The 18,511-nt window shown below is 46.5% G+C and overlaps 1 protein-coding gene across 1 annotated transcript in view; it reads right to left on the minus strand.

Annotated features, from left to right (window-relative positions):
* Positions 1-18,511, minus strand: part of Mrna-cap (RNA guanylyltransferase and 5'-phosphatase mRNA capping enzyme) — a 62,232-nt gene that overhangs the window by 37,635 nt on the left and 6,086 nt on the right. The window contains exons 3-8 of the mRNA XM_077696099.1: positions 16,341-16,450; positions 13,913-14,016; positions 9,997-10,085; positions 6,884-6,959; positions 3,126-3,156; positions 927-1,035 (exon numbers count right to left, since the gene is read on the minus strand). Coding sequence (XP_077552225.1) covers positions 927-1,035; positions 3,126-3,156; positions 6,884-6,959; positions 9,997-10,085; positions 13,913-14,016; positions 16,341-16,450 — 519 coding nt within the window. The remainder of the gene's footprint in view (positions 1-926; positions 1,036-3,125; positions 3,157-6,883; positions 6,960-9,996; positions 10,086-13,912; positions 14,017-16,340; positions 16,451-18,511) is intronic.

Below are 18,511 nucleotides of genomic sequence, written 5' to 3' on the forward strand. Positions count from 1 at the left end.
AATAAAACTACAAAAATACAAAGGGCCTCTTAGCCAATGCAAAGATTTGTGCAGTTTTTTTTTTAGGCAATAGTATTCATATTTGCCGAGCTCACATTTAATATGGCTATTATAGGCTCTGCAGCAATAAACCTAAAATTACCACTGTGGTATAGTACATAGTAGCACTCCTGGTCTTTCTACCGCACAAAGGGATATCAAATATTTTAGCATTTTCTAGGCATAATAACAAGAAAATTGTGCCCAGACAGGATGGCATAATGCGTTGCAGGACTACCAGCTTAAGCCCACAGGTGCCGCAGACATTAACACCCACTGAATATGGAAGTCGCAGGCGAATAGGTAAAAAATAACAAAGAAAAGTATCCCCAAAACCAATGTCGCCCCTTCCCCTTAACTCTTAATACTGCCACAAAGAATAATCTATCCCTCTTTTTTTTCCTTTGTGAGAATGAAAATGGTGCTAAAATAAATCGGTAGTGCGAATTTTATCGTAACTTAATCATTTTTGAAATCTTCGCTACCAGCCAAGCACGTACGACTCCACATCAGCTGGTACCACCGTACCAATGATGTTTGTGAATGTACCGTATTTTCACGCGCATAACCCGCACCAAAAATGCGCAAATTTCACGGGTAAATTAGAGGTGCGAATTACATGCGCGGTATTTCCTTTGCAGCAGCCTCACCGCAACGCGTGGTGTACCGCGATGCCCCCTACAGCCGTAACAGCGACTAAGCCCCTCTCATCCCATTGACAGGGCTCATTTGCCGGTTATATGCAGGGGCGGGTTATATGCGAGTAGATACGGTATGCTAACACACCAGTTTGAGATGTGCAACCGCACCGAACTGGCCGCACAGAGCAGAGAAGCAGCCAATGCTGCACTGGTTCTCAGAGAAGCATGCCACTGAGCTCAGCTCACCATCGCACCAGTCTGGCATTGGCGGAGCTGGGGGGGTGTCTTCGACATCCCCGTACCGCCTGAACAGCTCTTGCAAGTAGTCCTGCTTGTAGATGCCAGGGGGCCGCGCCTGTGGGGTGGGAAAGAGGAGGCACCGTTCACCATAGTGCACAGGGTCGAAAAAAAAAAAAAATTCTATCTTTGGGGTTTAACGTGCCAAAGTAACACCATGCTATGAGTAGGGTTGTTCGTTTTCGGGTTTGACATTTTTTTTTTTTTTAATCTGGGGGTAAAAATCGGGGTGCTATTTTTTCTAAATTGCCGACCGGAGAGAAATCTGGATTTTGGTAAAACCATTCTGAAATTTGGGTTCTTTTGGGTTAAATATAACGATGTACTAAGTAATACATTCAGTTTATTTGAAACAGTATCACGAGCTTCATAACTCCAACGCGCTAAAATTGGTGTTTACCGTATTTACTCGCATAATCCTCGCACTTTTTTTTCGGAAAAGTCAATGCAAAGTTAAGGGTGCGAGAATTATGCGGGGGAAAAAAAAAATCTGGTGCACAGTGTTGCCAATTTGCCGTATGCCAATCCCGCTAAATGTAGCGGTCGTTTTTTGTATAGGTAAGCTCAGTGTTGCCAACAGCAGCTATTTCTTTTTATTTTATTATTTATAACGTAAACAGTCTCCCGTCGATCAGAGATCATGAAATTGCCGCCTTTGCTTTCTGGCGCGCGCCCTATCTCGTCGTCGTTTGTGCGTGCCCTACTCCAGTAACGCACGCTGAAGTCGGTGACGCGTCGGTGACGCCTGCCTGCGGCACGGTTGCCGTGTTCGATCGCGTACTCTTTCGTTTTCAATTTGAAAGCGGCAGTGTAGCTGGAGTTCCTCCCCATGGCGAAGCGGCACCAAGCACAAAACAATTAGATCAAAAAGTTCTCAAAACGGCAGCGAGCTATCCACCACTGAGGCGAGTGACTCACTGACTGCTGCCGCTCAACGACGGGACCACGACGGCGACACGACAACACGACAGCGGGCTGCGCGAACACCGTCTAGTTGCGCTCACGTGAAACATGCGCGAAACCGGCTCAAGGACAGTGTGAGTAGCGTGTTAGGGCGCCTCTTAGGGAGTAGCCATGCAGGTTGTTAGGGCGCCTGGATGGCCTTGGATACCAGCGCTCTCCGCCGAACGGAGAGGCGGCGGGGGAGGGCGCGCGTTGGAGAGCGCGTGCACCATGCGAGTTTCGCGAGCAGGCAACTTTCGCGCCTGCAAAGTTGGGGGTGCAAGGATTATGCGAGGAACCAAAAAATCCAAGTTTTGGCGGCTCACATTAGGGGTGCGAGGATTACGCAAGTAAATACGGTATTTTAAGGTAGTAATCAAGAGGGGGGGTGGGGGTGGAGGACATGGGGTTTTCCAGAAAATGCTCTACAAAAATAACTTCTCAGAAATGAACAATTTCATTCATGAAAAGCTATAGCCATTGATTTTGCACTGCCCCAAGCAAATGGCGAAAAATTTTCCATCCTGTAATTACACTACGCATCGGCTTTTTGCGAACAAAAAATGCGAGCACTGCTTGAGCAAACATGGTAGAACGGAGGAGTACTCCACTGAATGTCTGAAAGAAGCAGACACCTCATAAAAAAAAAAAAAAAAAACTCATTCTACTCCCTCAAAATTTTCCACTAATACGGGTTCCCAACTCTGAGTGGCTGAGTAGCAGCTGCTATTGCACTACCAATAACTGTAGTCTCCTAACTTCCCCCGATACACAATAATTTTAAGTTTGGACCCCACACCAAAACAAAGATGACTTTCCTCCACAGTGAGGTTTTCTGAAGAAGCCATACAGCTCCTCCCCTTTACAAAGCTGCATTTTAGTGACAATAAAAAAATAACTCCTTCACCTTGAGGTCTTGATTTAAAATGTTCAGCGACCCAGTCGGGTTGTAACTATGTTGATTACAGTGAAAATAAAGGATGCATTCGTAGAATTTGTTAGACTGAAACCCATTTTTATCCAGTGCAGAAAAATTTGTAAAACATTAAACGGCCGCTAAGACGGTTACTACATTAACAGTTACAATGCAGCAGACGGCAGAATAGTGAAGAGTGCAGCCACTACACTATTATTCGTCATGCCTTAATGAGAGAGGTGTAGTGAGGAGAAAACAGCAATCATGCATTTTTTTCCCCAGCAACTTACGTCCGCAACGGCCTTGACAGCTGCCTCAACGCTGGAAAAAAAGAACAAAAGGGAGAAAACCAAAAATCAGGCATAGTTGGTGCACCCAAAAGTAACTTCCAACAGGCTGAAAGGTAAATAAAGAAAATAACAATGAGAAGATTAAAACTGCAACCCAACTCTCATCCCAATAGGTAAAATTGAGTATCAAACCTTTTGTAACACCAGGTTCCCCTCAATTCAAATTGTGACGAGTGACAAAAAATTTCCAATCAAGGTTTCAAGCCCTGAAGCAACCCCTATGCTGGGCCGTGCCGCCGGGGAGGGCTGCTGACTAATTTAGACCACGCAGGGTTGCTTGACAGGCACCGAGTCAAAAAACATTCAAGTCTTGCGAATTCGGCCTGCATTTCACTTTTGAATTGCCAGAGAAAGGGAGTACCAAATATTCCCAGGGTACCAAGTTAAAAATGAGGCTGAAAGACGTGCAAAGGCCCCTTCACTGGCACTCTCAAACAAGGAACTCGGATTATCTTACAAATAATTGCACATAGTAACGCGATGCGCGCAGAAGAAATGTGCTTTGGGTTGCAGCAGTTTTACAGTTCCGCGCTTTGTTTTGTAATATTCATTTGACACCTAGCGTCTTTCCTGTCTGCATCTTTTTCTCGTGTTCCCACCCTTCTGTGCCAGGAGATATGCATAAGTTATCCCAGCACCAACTTTCTCAACTTTCTGCTCTAAATGGAACATGTGTCAATGTTTCTGATATTGTTTTCTTTTTTTGCAAGAACAATGTCCTTGGAGGCCACAGTGGGGGGCTTTAAGTGAGTTAAGGCTTGTTCTTTCAAATAAAATGCAGGGGTGAGACAGCTGAGTCAGATTTTGGAGCAGTTTTTGGAGCAGCGAAATCTCGAATTTGGAGGCTTAGATAGTGTGGAGCGCCGTTGAAAATATCGAAATGGAAAACTAAGCAATCGTAAGGCATTTTTATTCTCATGCGAATGCCGAAATTATTATTTTTGTAATCCAAGTCTCAGCTTTATGCACAAGTGTAGAGCCATGGCAAAAGTTTCGCAAAGCGAAGTGACAGTCGTCGCAGCACCCCACCAGCTTTCCCATTTCAATCCCCAAGGTGCGCTTTCGCTACGATCGTAGTTTGAGTAACGTTGGTATGTTTACCGCCTCTTTTTTGGCATTAGATTTCTCTTCAGATAGATGAACCATATTACTAGCGTGCAATAATAGCCCATCCCGCTATCGGACACTGCTAGAACTTTTTGCGGCGATGTAGCCTGCGCCGTCCCTTCTGCAGTGTCGACTGTCCCATTCCCGCCGCTCGCAAGGTCGCTGTCAAAGGCAGTAATAACTTAGCGTGTTATAACACCGCAATGAGTCCGAAATTTCACTTCAAGCACGCACCGCACCTCACACTCAAGGCCGAAACATGGCGAATTCGCGGGCACCGCGTTGTTTTTGACGAACTCCGTCTTTCGAGTCGCACAACTTCCCGTAACAGACCAAACGAATAAATGTAAACCTAGCCTCCCCCATAACTAAAAACCACGGCAGAAATCTGCGACGAGTGCTCTGCCTGAACTAGAGTGAACTAGCTTGAACCACGAGCAAGTGCTTTACCCGGCGGCCATGTTTTCCAATCTCCACCACACCAAGATGGTGGCGCCCAGTAATGTCGTTCCGGAGATACAGCGCTCCGAAAATTGCCATTTTTTCATCAACTTGAACAAGTAGTTTGTCGCCTCAGTAAACATTAGTATTTTTTTACAGGACTTCGCAATGGTTTTCAATGGGAAAACTTCAAAAACCCTCAGAATGTGCCACCTGACATTGTGACTTTCGGAAAAACTATCCTAGGGACAATTTTATGCGGGTTTTGTATTGATTGATCAATCAGTTAAACCTTTACAAACAGCATCACCTTGAAGGTGCTAAAAAATCATGCTGTCAGTAAGCATTTTTCCCTACTGAATACTGCCGCGGGAGCGATAAAATCCTTGGCTCTCAGACTGTTTTGGAGCAGTTTGGCGCAATTTTTTGCAATTCTCAAGCTTTCGGAGCAGCCTGGTGCAGGAAAACAAATTTGTATCAAAACTGCGCACTATGCGCAGCTGTCTCACCCCTGAAAATGGACCCTCTCAGTGCATCTTTGCAAAGTACGGAAATTCACCCTGATGGTCTGCGTCAAGGTGAAACCATGATGTGCGAGAAAGGCTTGATTGCAAGAAGCCCAACCAATTCAGCCCTGACCAAGTGGGAGGTGCCTGTGCACAAGACTTGCAGCAGAGCGCGCATGAAGCAGCAATACCCAGTGGAAGCAACGGTGGTACTGATGCGTTCACACAGGTGCGCACTCTTCATGCAAACCGGACAGAACCACAGATACCATATGTTTGTGCACATAACCCGCACCAAAAATGCAAAAATTTCAGTGGCAAAGTAGGGGTGCGGGTGATACGCAAGGTTTTTCCTTTAGTGAAGCTTCACGACAATGCGCGTTGTGCCATGAAGCTCCTACGCAGTAACACTGACTAAGCCTTCCATGGCAGCGATTGCGCAAAACATACAGGGACAAGGAAGAAAAAACAAGGACGAGCGCACTCTAACAACTGAATGTTATCAGTGAATTGTGACTTCCGCCTTGCAGTCAGAGCATTGTACTTGCTAAATATACGCTTTTTCTGTCTACATAGTATGTGATAGTATGGCTTGAGCAGTAGCTTTGGTGCAGCCTTTCTTGTATCAAATGTGCGGGCTATACGCGAGGATTTATTTTCTTTCGCGGCGGGCTCAAAGTGGGGGTGCGGATTATATGCAGAGGGTGGGTTATACGTATAAAAATACGGTATGTTCAACCTTCTCCATGGGATGGCTGCGAAGCTTCTGCTACGGTTTCCTACATTGTATGCATGCGAGAATGTTTTGTCTTGGCTTGAACACTTGAAAACCAAACACCCAAACAGGCTTAATGTGGCTACAGATACTCAACCCTAAGTGCGAACTTTTTGAAGGGGGAGGAGGGGGGGCTTAATGTGCCAAGGCTACACAATGGCTATGAGACACACCACAGCGGAGGGCTCCGGATTAATTTTGACCACCCCGGGATCTTTAACGTGCGCCACAACCTCGACACTCGAGCATTATCGCTTTTGGCCAACATCAGAAAAGCAACCACTGTGGTCGGGACCAGACCTGCGTCTTTGGGCTCAGCAGCCCAACACCTTAGCAACAATGCCACCGTGGCGGGTAACCCTAAGTGCAATTGTGCCACTTATTGAAGTACTGTCTAAAATGAACCAATATCACCTTTCTATTAAAAAAAAAAAAAAAAAAAAAGGACCTGTTTCATGCTCTATACTCGGTTACAACTCAAGAACGGCACCACCTCACGTAGTGTATCATTCCGCCAAAGCGCCGGACCCGTGCCGTCAGTGCGCGCGCGTTTTGAAAGGGGTTTGCTATGAATGCGTGACATCGTCTGCCTTGTCTCACGCAGTTTGTTTGTCGTCACTGGAGTTGTTTATAAGCCTATTAAGTCCAAAAAATCACGAGCAGGAACGGCTCACACCATGTTCAAAATATTCCCAGTAACGCCCTACTTGCGCCGCGTGGAGAAACATCGGGCTACGGTGATAAGGCACAGCAGCAACTTCCGGTGCTCTTCTTAAGTTGTCACCGAGTGTAGTTGTGTTACTGATGCGTCACCCGAAAAGGTGCACGTGCAGTGCAAACTTACACCCCCAGGGGTGTCGTGCCCTTACCTCCAGGACATGTTCTCCACCAGGTAGCAGGCTATGAGGAAGCCAGTGCGGTTGAAGCCGTGCGTACAGTGGACACCTGCACCGGACAAAACCAGAGGATTGTACTCGCAACAGAACACCCAAACCACACGGTGAACCCCAAAGGATTCTAGAATGGCAACTAAAAAAACTGCACAGTTTTCGCGGACACACATCTTATCACAGAAGATCATGAAACGGTACTTGAAGCTTGACAGCTATCCAATATCCCACCAAATATGTGCACTTAAGCTTTCTTTATCTTCAGGTTAAGTACCCTCTAGTTGGAAAATCGTGCATGTTGTGCCTGCGTACAAGAAAGGGGGCCGATAATCAGTAGAAAATTACCGTCCTATGTTCATTTCAAGTAGCTGCTGTAAGCAGTTGGGACATATTGTGCCTCATATACGCAAGTTTCGGTACGAAAAAAAAAAAAAAAAAGTCTTGTCAGATTCTCAGCACAGGTTTAAACAAAAAAATGCCTACAAATACACAATTACAGTTTAATAACCCATTTATAAGAGAGAAACACCGGGGAGCAGTTTGTGCCTCTCATAGGCAGGGTACCATGTTTTCACTTACTGATGAACCCCCCACTTCACTGTAGGTGCCCTACGACTAAAGTAAGTATGAAATAATGCTACATCACGCTGCAAAAGGTTTATTCATGTTTTTTCACCCAATTATTGAAGTAGTTCTGAATCTTTGTTTGCTTCGTGGCTGTATTTGTACTGTTTTTTACAACAGCTTCTACAAGCTTTCTCTTGGTGAAGAATCGTTCATGTTGAGTTCACAAGCCTGATGAATAGCCAGAGTGCATAGCTTCTTTTGTTGTGGGCTCTGGCTGTTCATCAGGCTTGCGGACTCAACATCTGCGATGATTCTTGATTGGGAGCTACGCGATCGGGAGAGGCCACCGCGAGCTCCACAATGGATGCAACTGCAGCAGGCAACTCGTGGCACCGCATCTGAAGTTAAAATGTCTGCTACAAGCGAGATTGTTGACTAAAAATTCAAGAATAACTTTTCCTTTCCAACCGACCATCTTCTACATCAAATGTATGTTATAAAAAGGTCAATTTAATGGGAAAGGTAGGGCGGCCATCCATCTGGGTGAATAGTGTCTCTTATACCCAATTGTCTCCTACATCCATTCCTCTTATAACGATGTTCAACCGCATTGTCGACTGTAAATGATTTAATGCGTATTCTTGATGCAGCCGGTCAGGCTGACATTATTTTTATGGATTTCAGCGAGGCTTTTGACAAAGCACCTCATGGAAAACTGCTCGGCAAACCTTGAATCTACAGGACTTCCCGTTTTTGTTTTACAGTGGGTTCAAGTTTATGTTATGAATAGAAAACAGTACATTGATGCTAATAGCTGTTTTTCAAATGTATGTAGTGTTTCTTCGGAGCCTGCATTCCGTACTTGCGTCCTTCTGTGCAGCACATCCCACAATGGAGTGTACTTGGTTCCTCGTTATTTTTAATTTACACGAATGATTTAGCTTCTGTTACTCCGGCTGACGTTTCACTGAGGTTGTTTGCGGATGATGAAGTTATTTTTAAACAGGTTTTATCCCCAGATAATCAAAGTTCATTACAACGTGCTGTCTGCTATTGATGGGTGGCATGAAAAATGGGGTGTGAAATCGAACAAGAAAAAAATTGTACTCGTGCGCATAGCAAGAAAAAAGGTACCGAGCACATATTTTGATAAAATTCAAGATTGTATTGCTTCCGAGGCCAAAGATTACAAATACGTCGGTGTCACCTTTACAAACGATTCATAATCATGGGCCCGTATCTGCAATATCTGAGCATCTGCAATGCGTAAGCTACATTTCCTCAGAAGAAAACTCAGGAGCGTTCCAGCTAGTACTAAGATTTTAGCGTATAACACTTTTGTAAGGAGTAACTTTGAGTACGCAGCAGTTATATGGGACCCACATACGAAAAAAGATAAAATGCAACTAGAACTAGTCAATCGCGGAGTCGTAAGATTTATATTTGGGAAGTGCAGAAGGGAAGTTAATGCATGCCAATCGCATTCAGACCTTGGAAACTCGCAGAAAAATTTGCCGCATTGCCTTCTTACATAACTGCTTCTCAGGAAAAATCAAAGCTACCCATACTATGTCAAACCTCTTGCGACAAGGAGGGCTCGTCACATTCATCAACATCCATTGGCTCCTATAGCTACAAGTACAGTTTCTCCCCTCAAAAAATTCACGACCAGAATTCGCTTCCTGTACAATTATTTTTGTGCTGAAATTATGTGGCTACATTTAGAAAAACATTTCCCTCGCTAAATTTTGGGGACATGCATTCCATGATTCTTATCACTGCGTCATCTTGTCATTTTTCATTTTTTGTGAAGTTGCGTCGTCTATTCTACGTTTGTACCCATACCTGCTTGAGCAAATTATTGGCCCGCAGTATTGTCAACTAAACACATAAATAAATGTGCAAGTATCTCAAGAAACGAAAAAGGTCAGTGTTCGAGGGTAGCCTCCCCCCATCCTTAAGCCTGAACACGGGGCTCACATGAGATATAATCATCCCTCAGCACGGCAAGGTAGAAGCAAGAAGCTTTTTTTCAATTTAGCTTTCAAACAAACAAACAAAATTACTACCACCTACCCTCGCGGGAACCCCTGTGTAGATGTGACGCATAGGGGGTTCTGTTGTTGTTTCCGTTAGGTTGATACTCCCATCGCGTGAAACGTGCCGTGAACCCCCTGCCGCGGTTATGACGCAACGTGGCACGGCTATGACGCAACACAATCCAACAAAATCCACTTTAATCCAATCCAATCCAAGCCAATCGAATCCAATCCAATGCCCCTCGTGAAAGAGTGTTCGCTATCGGAGAGGAGAGGGGGTGAGCGGCGGATAGCGCGGCGAGGAGAATGGGGAGGGGTGTGGATGGACAACAACAACGCCGTACGGAGGGACAAGGCGAGTGAATGAGATGCCGTCGCATCTAAAACTTGCACAGGGCCAAGATGGGGGAGACATGGAAAGACAGAAGGGTGCCTTCCCCCACTTACCCCTGCCCCGACTGCTGCAAGATAATAACGTGTACTCACCGATGATGCAAAGGGGATATCTGGAAATGAACTGCTGGCAGACCTTGATGAACTCTGCTGTGTGTTCCTCCGATGGACACTGGCCATGGCTGCATGGACAGAGAAGAAAGACCATGCATGGTTACAGTACTGCCGCGCTGCAAACCCCCAGCAGTTAGTACTTTATTCGCATAACTCGTAGGCGATGGAAACAAACACTGCACCTATCGGACGCACGATATACCGTATTTACTTGAATCATGAACACAATCCCTACATTGGCCGTAAAAAATTTGATTTCTTTTTTTAACCCTCGCAAAATGAGTGCCCCCCCCCATAAACCTTTCCAATCATAAAAATGCACACAAAAGCATAATTTTACGGAATGACGCCATTGTGTCATTTCGAAAAATGCAGCTGACATCTTTTAATCATCTCCCTGCCGGTGGGTACAATTCTCTAATCCCCCTTCGGCACCCAACCGTAAGACTTTGAGTGCTGAGCGCTGACAGCACAGCACATGTGCAACAGCGAACGTAGACAACTTCACGTGTGGGAAGCCTCCCTTCCACTGTATAACTTGAAATACTACTGTTCCTGGTTTTTGAGTGGCTTCTAATGCACAGCAGTGGCTGGTTGAGAAAGGTTGTCTTTATAAAGCAGCCTCCTCTCGAAGTGAATTTGGACTCGACACACATTGGTGAAATTCATATATAACAAGTTAGAAAAGTGGCTCCTACCATATGCAGGGGTACACAAAACTGAAATTACCCCATGAAAAACAAAAGTGATAACGCCTACCTCACATAACAAATGAAAACTCGGCATCTGTGCACCCCGTTTCAGGCGCGAACGCACGTGAGGTGGCGAGGAGAACAGCACATGAGAGAGATCACGCCACGAACACTGGGCATAGTCTTCGCAAAGGTCGAGCTGGCCAATGCCGGGCGCTCCTCACAAGGTGCGCGCTCACATGCACTCAGTATTTTTTCTTATTTTTCGCAAGCTCCTCACGTGGCAGAAGCCTACATGCATGCCTGGCAAATGCCAGGCACACCACACGAGGCACAAGCTCACGGATGCTCAGTCTTAAAGCTGTTAAAAAATGAAGCACACGTATAAGCTCACACTTATTGCAACAATGACAGAGTAAAGATCGTTGCGGCAGCGAAGAAGTAGCAAATCGGCTTCAATCGTGGACCTGAACCGTCGCGATGGTCGTGGAAGTCGCATACAGCTTCGCTATACCTTCAAGTCCTACGCGTTAGCGTGAGTTTCCTTCATTTTTTTTTTTACTCGGTATTTTTTCTGGTAACGCTGAAGAACAGTGGAACTAAAAGCTTAGCCTTTGTGGGTGACCCTCCGCAGTCCACAACTTTTACCCACTTTCCAGCTGCTCCGGTATTTGCAAATAGTTTGTTGGTTTCTGGCGCTGTGAAGAAAAACTCGCAGGATATTTATTTTTTCTCTCGCATTCTGCTTGCAACTCCTTTGCCGATATTTCGGCAGCAGGTGATACCGCTGAAATCATTCTCCTGGGTGCAGGCCAGGGTTGTTACTGCAGGTTTTGCAGAAAAACACAGTTTCCCTCTGCCTCCCTTTGTTTTTCAATTGCTACACCGCCTGGGAGCTTCTAGACGAAATGGCTCATCCCATCAAGCCTTTCCTCGCACTCCATATGGGCAAGCGGGCCGCCCCACTTTCAGGCTCGAGCCCTCAGCATCACCAACAGCTGTTGGAAGAGGTAGTGGCGGTACTGCAGGATTCGCTGCTCTTTCGTGCCATGATTCTACAGCTGTGTGCACTGCCAAATGAAACTATTGACAATGGAGAAACCTCTAGATGCCAGGAAAAAAAGCTTTCTCTTTCGACAAAATGTGTAGCTCACAGAGTAACAATCCGCACAGTGCCATCTATCTCCACCGCCGTCATGGTGTTTGTCACTTGCTTTTGTCGAACCACTGTCACCACTAACCGATGGAGGCATGCGATTCTCTTCCTCACTGAAATTGTCAGTATCGTTGAGTGCACCATCAGAGTAGAACGCAAGCAATGCAAGCAGTAGAACGAACGCTCTGGAATCTAAAATGCCCGAGCAGAACATTGTGCTGCACCCTAGTGCAAAAAGAAGAAAACTTCAACAAACAAAGTTCGCTTCTCTCTCAAGAGATGGCGCTTCATGCGTACAAAGAATGCGGGCACATCGCAGTGAAAAAAACTGCAAACTTTAACCTCGAACACCCAAGTCGAGTGTACCCCGACAGCAAACTGCAACAGCCGTTTTTTTTTTTTTTTTTTTTTTCCCCGGCAGGGCCCACAATAGAAAAGGGTTAAAACAGCTCTGCTGTTAAAATACACTCGGGGAGCAGATAAATGTGTGTAGAAACCATCTACGATGATTCCCTACACAAGCTGTAAGAGCTCCTTCAAAGACCCCACATAATTCTCTCACTTCGTCCTGCGCAAGAAGCCACCACCGTGGCCTCTCTCTCTTCCCCTCCTCTCCTCCTCCCATTTGTGAACCCTTGTTTCTGTCTTCTGCACCTCTCCCACCAAAGGCAGGATAGGATGTCAGCGCCCCGACTACTGACATGGCTAGGAAAATGAGAAAGAGAGGGGGAAAAGAGGAGCAGGAGAAAAATGTTGGAGGAGATAAAGTGAGGGAAAAGGAGACGGGGGAGGGCAAGTGAGACGGGATTGGAGAGGAAGAGACAGATAGGGGGAGGGCAAGTGATATAGGGGAGAGAGGGAGATATGAGATTGAGAAGGTGACTGAGAGAGGGGGTGAAAAATTAAAGCCGTTCCACTCCATGTGAAAGCTGTCTGAATTGCAGAGCAGTGATTCGTCATAATGGGCTGTGGTGCCGTTTACGCTCACTGCTACCGCCCAATGCAATTCGAATTTCCCGCCTCCGCAGTGCTCGCTCGCCCCCTGCCTGAAACTGCGCCAGCGGGAGTTCTGTTCTTTTCGTGCTTGCTTTTCCACCCGCACGTGCTGACGTTGCACTGCCACTTTTTTTCGCTTACTATCATAAAAACCAACCCAACGAGCGTTCCTGACTAAATGAACACGGGCACTGCCGGTTAATTACGTATATTTTGCCTCAAATGTACCTACCTGCAGTTTTTTATGCGCTAAACAACGCGGAGATGTAGGACAAGCGCCAGCGGTTCACGAGTTTCGAACGCTTCTGAATAAATAAACCGCTTGGCTTTCGAAGCCTCTGGGTTACGCCGCGACAACGGAATGCCGTGTGGCTCTACTTGGGTCCAGCAAGCCAGCTACGATGACAAGGCGAGCTCCTAAGTGCTCTGCACTTAAAGGCTAACTGCCCTCAAATTTCACATTGGCCAAATTTATTTTTAATGCGTAGCAAGTACCCCCAAATAAGCTGGGACACCAGTGGCAACCCCGTGAAATGCCTCGTTGATCAGGCAGAAGCGTTTAAAAAAGCTTCACCGCAGACCACGCTGCACCTGCCAGCGGATCGCGTGAACAGCCATGACGCGCCTGTGACGTTCCAGCCGACGGGGGCTTCTTCCTCTGGCCAGCCACGCAGCGGGAGAACCGGTCGAGCTCTGCTGCCCCGTGCACGCGTAGAGCTTGCGCGCAGACCTTCTCCCAAGCTGGTGACCATGCGGTCGCTCGCTGGACGGCTGCAACGTCACTGCAATGGCCGCGCTCTCCTCGGTTTCGGTTTCAAAATCGCCGATTTTTGCTGGCCGCTTGCAGCGTCCACGTGTGCATTTCAGCTGTTGTATTTTGCATGTTGCTTTCTTTTTGAGCAGACTACACGGAAGTAGGGTTTTTAAGAAGCGAAAATTTCGAGTGCTGTTGGCCTTTAAAAGCAAGCGAAAGAGACTCCCGCCACCCTTTCATCTCCCTCTAGTGGGCCGCAGAGGGCAGCAGCAGCTGCAGCAAAGGCAGGCGACTCACCCGCGGCAGGCGATCTTGCAATAGGCAATCTTTCTCTCCTCAATGACGTCCTTGTCGTAGAAGCGGCTGGTGTTGGTCAGGTCGACCCACAGCCCCATCTTCAGCTGCAGGAGAGATCAAGAATAAGGCCTCCTATAAACTGTGAAGAAACTCGGCCCTGCCAGTAATGCTTCCCCACTCGAAAGTCCTCTCGCCTCCTAGCTGCCATCAGCAATGCTGCAACAACAACTCTAAGAAGAAAGCGCTTTCGAACACTTGAGGTAAATGATACTGCGAACAGTAGCGGACTGCATCACAGCGGAGGGAACCGATCCAAGACAATCGGCGAAGCACAGACAACCAGCTATACCGACGAGGTGACAAAAACAAACCACGGAAGGAGGAGGACAAAGAAATGCTTCATAATGACACCCATCCACTAAACAAGAACACATTTAACGGGACCATGAAGACAAACTACGAGTTTGTTCAGTTTGAAAAAAACTTGCATCGGTGTACGGGACCATGAAGACAAACTACGAGTTTGTTCAGTTTGAAAAAAACTTGCATCTGGTGTAGCTCACTTGGTTCGGTTTCAGCTACAAGAGATTCGTTTCTTAACTGGAAAAAAAAAATTAAAAAAAATAAAGATATTGACAAACTTTCATGTTTTGCCCAACAGCGACCTAATAGGGGCAGTAGTGACGTCCTATGTTCCAGCACTAAAAACTCCCACCTCCCCTCGCGGGAACCCCTGTGTAGATGCGACGCATAGGAGGTTCACGTTGCAGCGTTGGACAGCGGAGAAACGGCGCTGGAATGATGGAGCGGAGCGGCTCAGGCACCGCGTTTTATAGCGCGCATAACGGTGGGGGGATGCGCCGGCGCCAGTGCGTCTTCCGCGGCTATGACGCAACACAATCCAACACAATCCACTTTAATCCAATCCAATGCAAGCCAATCCAAGCCAAGCCATTCGAATCTAATCCAATGCCCCTTGCGAGAGAGTGTTCGCTATCGGAGAGGAGAGGGGGTGAGCGGCTGAGAGCGCAGCTCACGCGGCGAGGAGAATGGGGGAGGGGTGTGGACGGACAACAACAACGCCGACGACGCCGGATGCAGGGACAAGGCGAGTGAATGAGATGCAGTCGCATCTAAAAACATAGTTACGAGGGTTGTTAACCGCACGCTAGCGCCCAAACAATATGATCAAACTTAACTAGATGCCATACAGACCAACCAGAAAGTGGCTGGGGACTCGCCGCTGCTCCATTTGCTTTCCTTAACCCTTTCACTGCCACTCCCGAGATTACTCGGGCAGTCATGCCTGCACAACCCCTGCTACTACAGAGTATACTCGTGTTGCCATTTTAACTCCATCCCTAGCACTTCTGGAACAAATCAGGCAGAAGAAAGTACGGCGGGCGTGACACGCCATCTATGGAGAGTTCACACAACGCATAAAATTTCTAGGTGAAATTTTAGAACACGGAACACACGTTCCACCATTCGCGTTGCATCGCCTTCGTCTCGGCAGCACTGCGATGGCGGCCAGCCATGTCACGTGCGTCCGTACTTTGACGGACGAAGAAATTCAGGAATTCCAACTCCGGCGACAGTGACAATGATGAAGCAGCTCAGCTAAATGGCTTGTCGAGCGCAGACAGCGAGGAAGATCCCCTGCAGCCTTAGAATTCAGAAAGAGGAAACGCGACGAATGGAATTTCTGCTGGAAGAAGACAAAATTCAAGCCACAAGAGCATGCTTTCAACCCATCTTCTTCAGGAATGTTCAGGAATAAAAACGTTTTCATGTCGTGCAGAGCGTTGTAGTGTTTTTCTAGCACAAAATTTCCATGACAGTAACCTTAAAAAAAAAAAAAAGAAAGAAAAGGGAGAGGGAGCGAAGCAGTGAGAGAAAAAAAAAAAAAACTCAGCAGTGAAAGGGTTAATATCCATATTATTTGTTGGAAGTTTGCAATAAAGTTGGCACCACTGTTATTGGGACAAAGCAATCTCTTTAATGAAGCAGATACCGTATTTATTCGATCATAAAGGCGGTCGCGATTATAAGGCGAGGGTGCAATTTGGAGAGTCAAAAAAAATCGCCATGTACAGTAGCCGACTGTTTTTTCGGACTCCAAATATTTGGACTTGCTGGACATTCCGGATTTTCCCGAGGAACCACCAGTTGTCCCATTGGAGTAATGACTCACGGATTTCTCGGACTGCTCTTTTATTTGGACAATTTTTCATTCCACTCAGGTTCGAAAAATCGGTCAGCTTCTGTATACATATATAACTGAGCTTCGAATATAAGGCAGAGTATGACTTTGAGACTACGGATTTTGGAAAAAAAATAACCTCGCCTTATATTCGAATAAATACGGCACTTGCGTTTCGTCTTCATGGCCCCCCCTACGATGGGGTTGCCGTTCACGGGGGGTTACCTTGTAGCTCGTGAGCGAGTCGAGCAGCATGGCGGGTTGAAAACGGCACTCCTCCGGCACTTGGTCGTTGTACCTCTCACTCAGGGGCGTCTTGAAAGGCAGGAACTTGTCTGCACGCGCAGGCAGCGGCATTTGATGAAGGGTCGCTGTCCCACAAGATTGACCCCACCAGTCGACACAGGGGCCGCACCTAGAAAACTTTCCATTCAAACCTCGAAACAAGCACTCGACCAGAGAAACTGACAAAAAAAAAATTCTTTAGCCTGAGGAGAAAGAGGTCCACTGACTAGAAAGAGAAAGAGAAAGAAAAAAACGTGGTTGTTCCCTCTTTCACAGGAACCGGTAAAACACGAAAGTGAAATGTGCCTTCACAGGAGCAGTTGAATGTTTATTGTGCATCGATATGAACTTGCTATTTATATTTCGTCCGTAGGCACCGTTATACGCATCAACGTTAGACACTGGATTGCACGCGTCGGAGCATTGCGTAAATCCGACTGAAACCACAGGAGCTCGCAAACCGTCCGTGCGAACGAAACCAAACGAGTTATCAGCGAATCGTTTGGTGAACACACGCTGCAGCGGACCGCATCACGTCACGACACGAGCGCGACATCAGCAAGTCGGCTTCTCCGCAGCTTGCACTGCACGTTCCCCATACACGTAGGTGCTGCCATCGAGGCGCCAACTGTCGGCGCCTCTCCTAGATAAGGCGCGTTTGTCGCCCTATTCACGCATCTGCTCATAGCGTAGTCGGGAGCGTGTTTCGTACCTCCTGTCGCGACGGAAGAGTTTGTGGATCGAATCCTGGCGCCGCCGCATCAATCGAAGTTTTTCTGGCGATGTCATTTCCATGACGGATATGACATCAGATCTTGGTGGACCCCGGTATAAAACACTTTTGCGTTAAAAAACAGTATCGTATTACAATTCCTTGCAGTACACAATTTTCAGCACTGCTGTTATGGTGACACCAATGGCATTTTTAGCGTTTTTACGACTAGCTCACTGATGATGTATACTACTACATTGCTGACAGAGGGTCTGTTTGTTTGCATTATTGCGGTATGAACTAGATACAGCTGTTTCGTTCTTAGTTCCTTTGTCCGTTTAGAACCGAGAGTCTTTTGCACTGATCATCATGAATGCATCATTTCGTGTCCATATGACACTAGACACGCTTATAATTATTGACAATGTGCACACTGTATATCTTTCAAATATGTGCATCTTTCAAATTTCTATAATGGATGCATTACTAACAAACACGCCAAGAATCCAGACACCCGTGCATGTAATAATGTGATAATGAAAAAGAGACACTAAAAGCAATTTAAATTTCAACCCGTCCCCTTGTTCATAGAAAAGTTTCAGAGTTTCAGTTTAATACCGCTACCTGATGCTATGCTGTAGTTTCCTCTCTTGTTTCTTGTCAAATGAACAAATCGTTCATGCCAATGCCACAAGTGCATTATCATTGGGCCATTCGCACTTGGAAGTACCCTAATATGCAATGCCTTTCGAGCCTCAAGTGATTATATTTTAGGCTGAAAGCACTTGAGTGGTCATTTGAACTGCTTCTTCTTGAATTTCAGCCATACAGAACAAGTACATTTCATTATTTATCTGAGTATATTTCATTATTTATCACGTTTTCGACGTAGCACAGCTTGACCGTACACACGTATTTTCGTCACTAAAGCCTGTAGACAGAGCGCAACTCATTTTTGCACTGTAGTGTCCATTTGAACAGGACTCTTATTAGACTGTGCACACCCAATGGCAAGGCATCAAACCTCTCCTTATCTTGCATCACATCCGAGGCCATTCCTTAGCCACACCCCTAAATTCAGTTTCCTGTCAGCCATTATTTAGCCCATCCCCTCTCTGCATTCTTCCACCACGTTACATTGCCAGCACAGCTCCACGACACTAAAGGCGGAACAACATTTTGCTTGAACCAAAAGCTGGCGCCTCTTACTCGAAGCATGCCTTCGAGTTTGGAAACAAGTGAAGCTGGCATTTTTCTCTCACCCGGCCGTTTGCCGGCCATTTTTTTGCAACATGAATGTTCGTCCCACAAAGCGCACAGAGCGAGTTGATCCAACCCTACCTACCGTATTTACTCGCATAAAGATCGCACTCGCGTAGTGATTGTACCCCTGAAGTTG

This window comes from Haemaphysalis longicornis, unplaced genomic scaffold (assembly GCF_048455015.1).
Source record: "Haemaphysalis longicornis isolate Haplotype H1 unplaced genomic scaffold, Haemaphysalis longicornis Haplotype H1 scaffold_18, whole genome shotgun sequence".
Lineage (NCBI taxonomy): Eukaryota > Metazoa > Arthropoda > Arachnida > Ixodida > Ixodidae > Haemaphysalis > Haemaphysalis longicornis.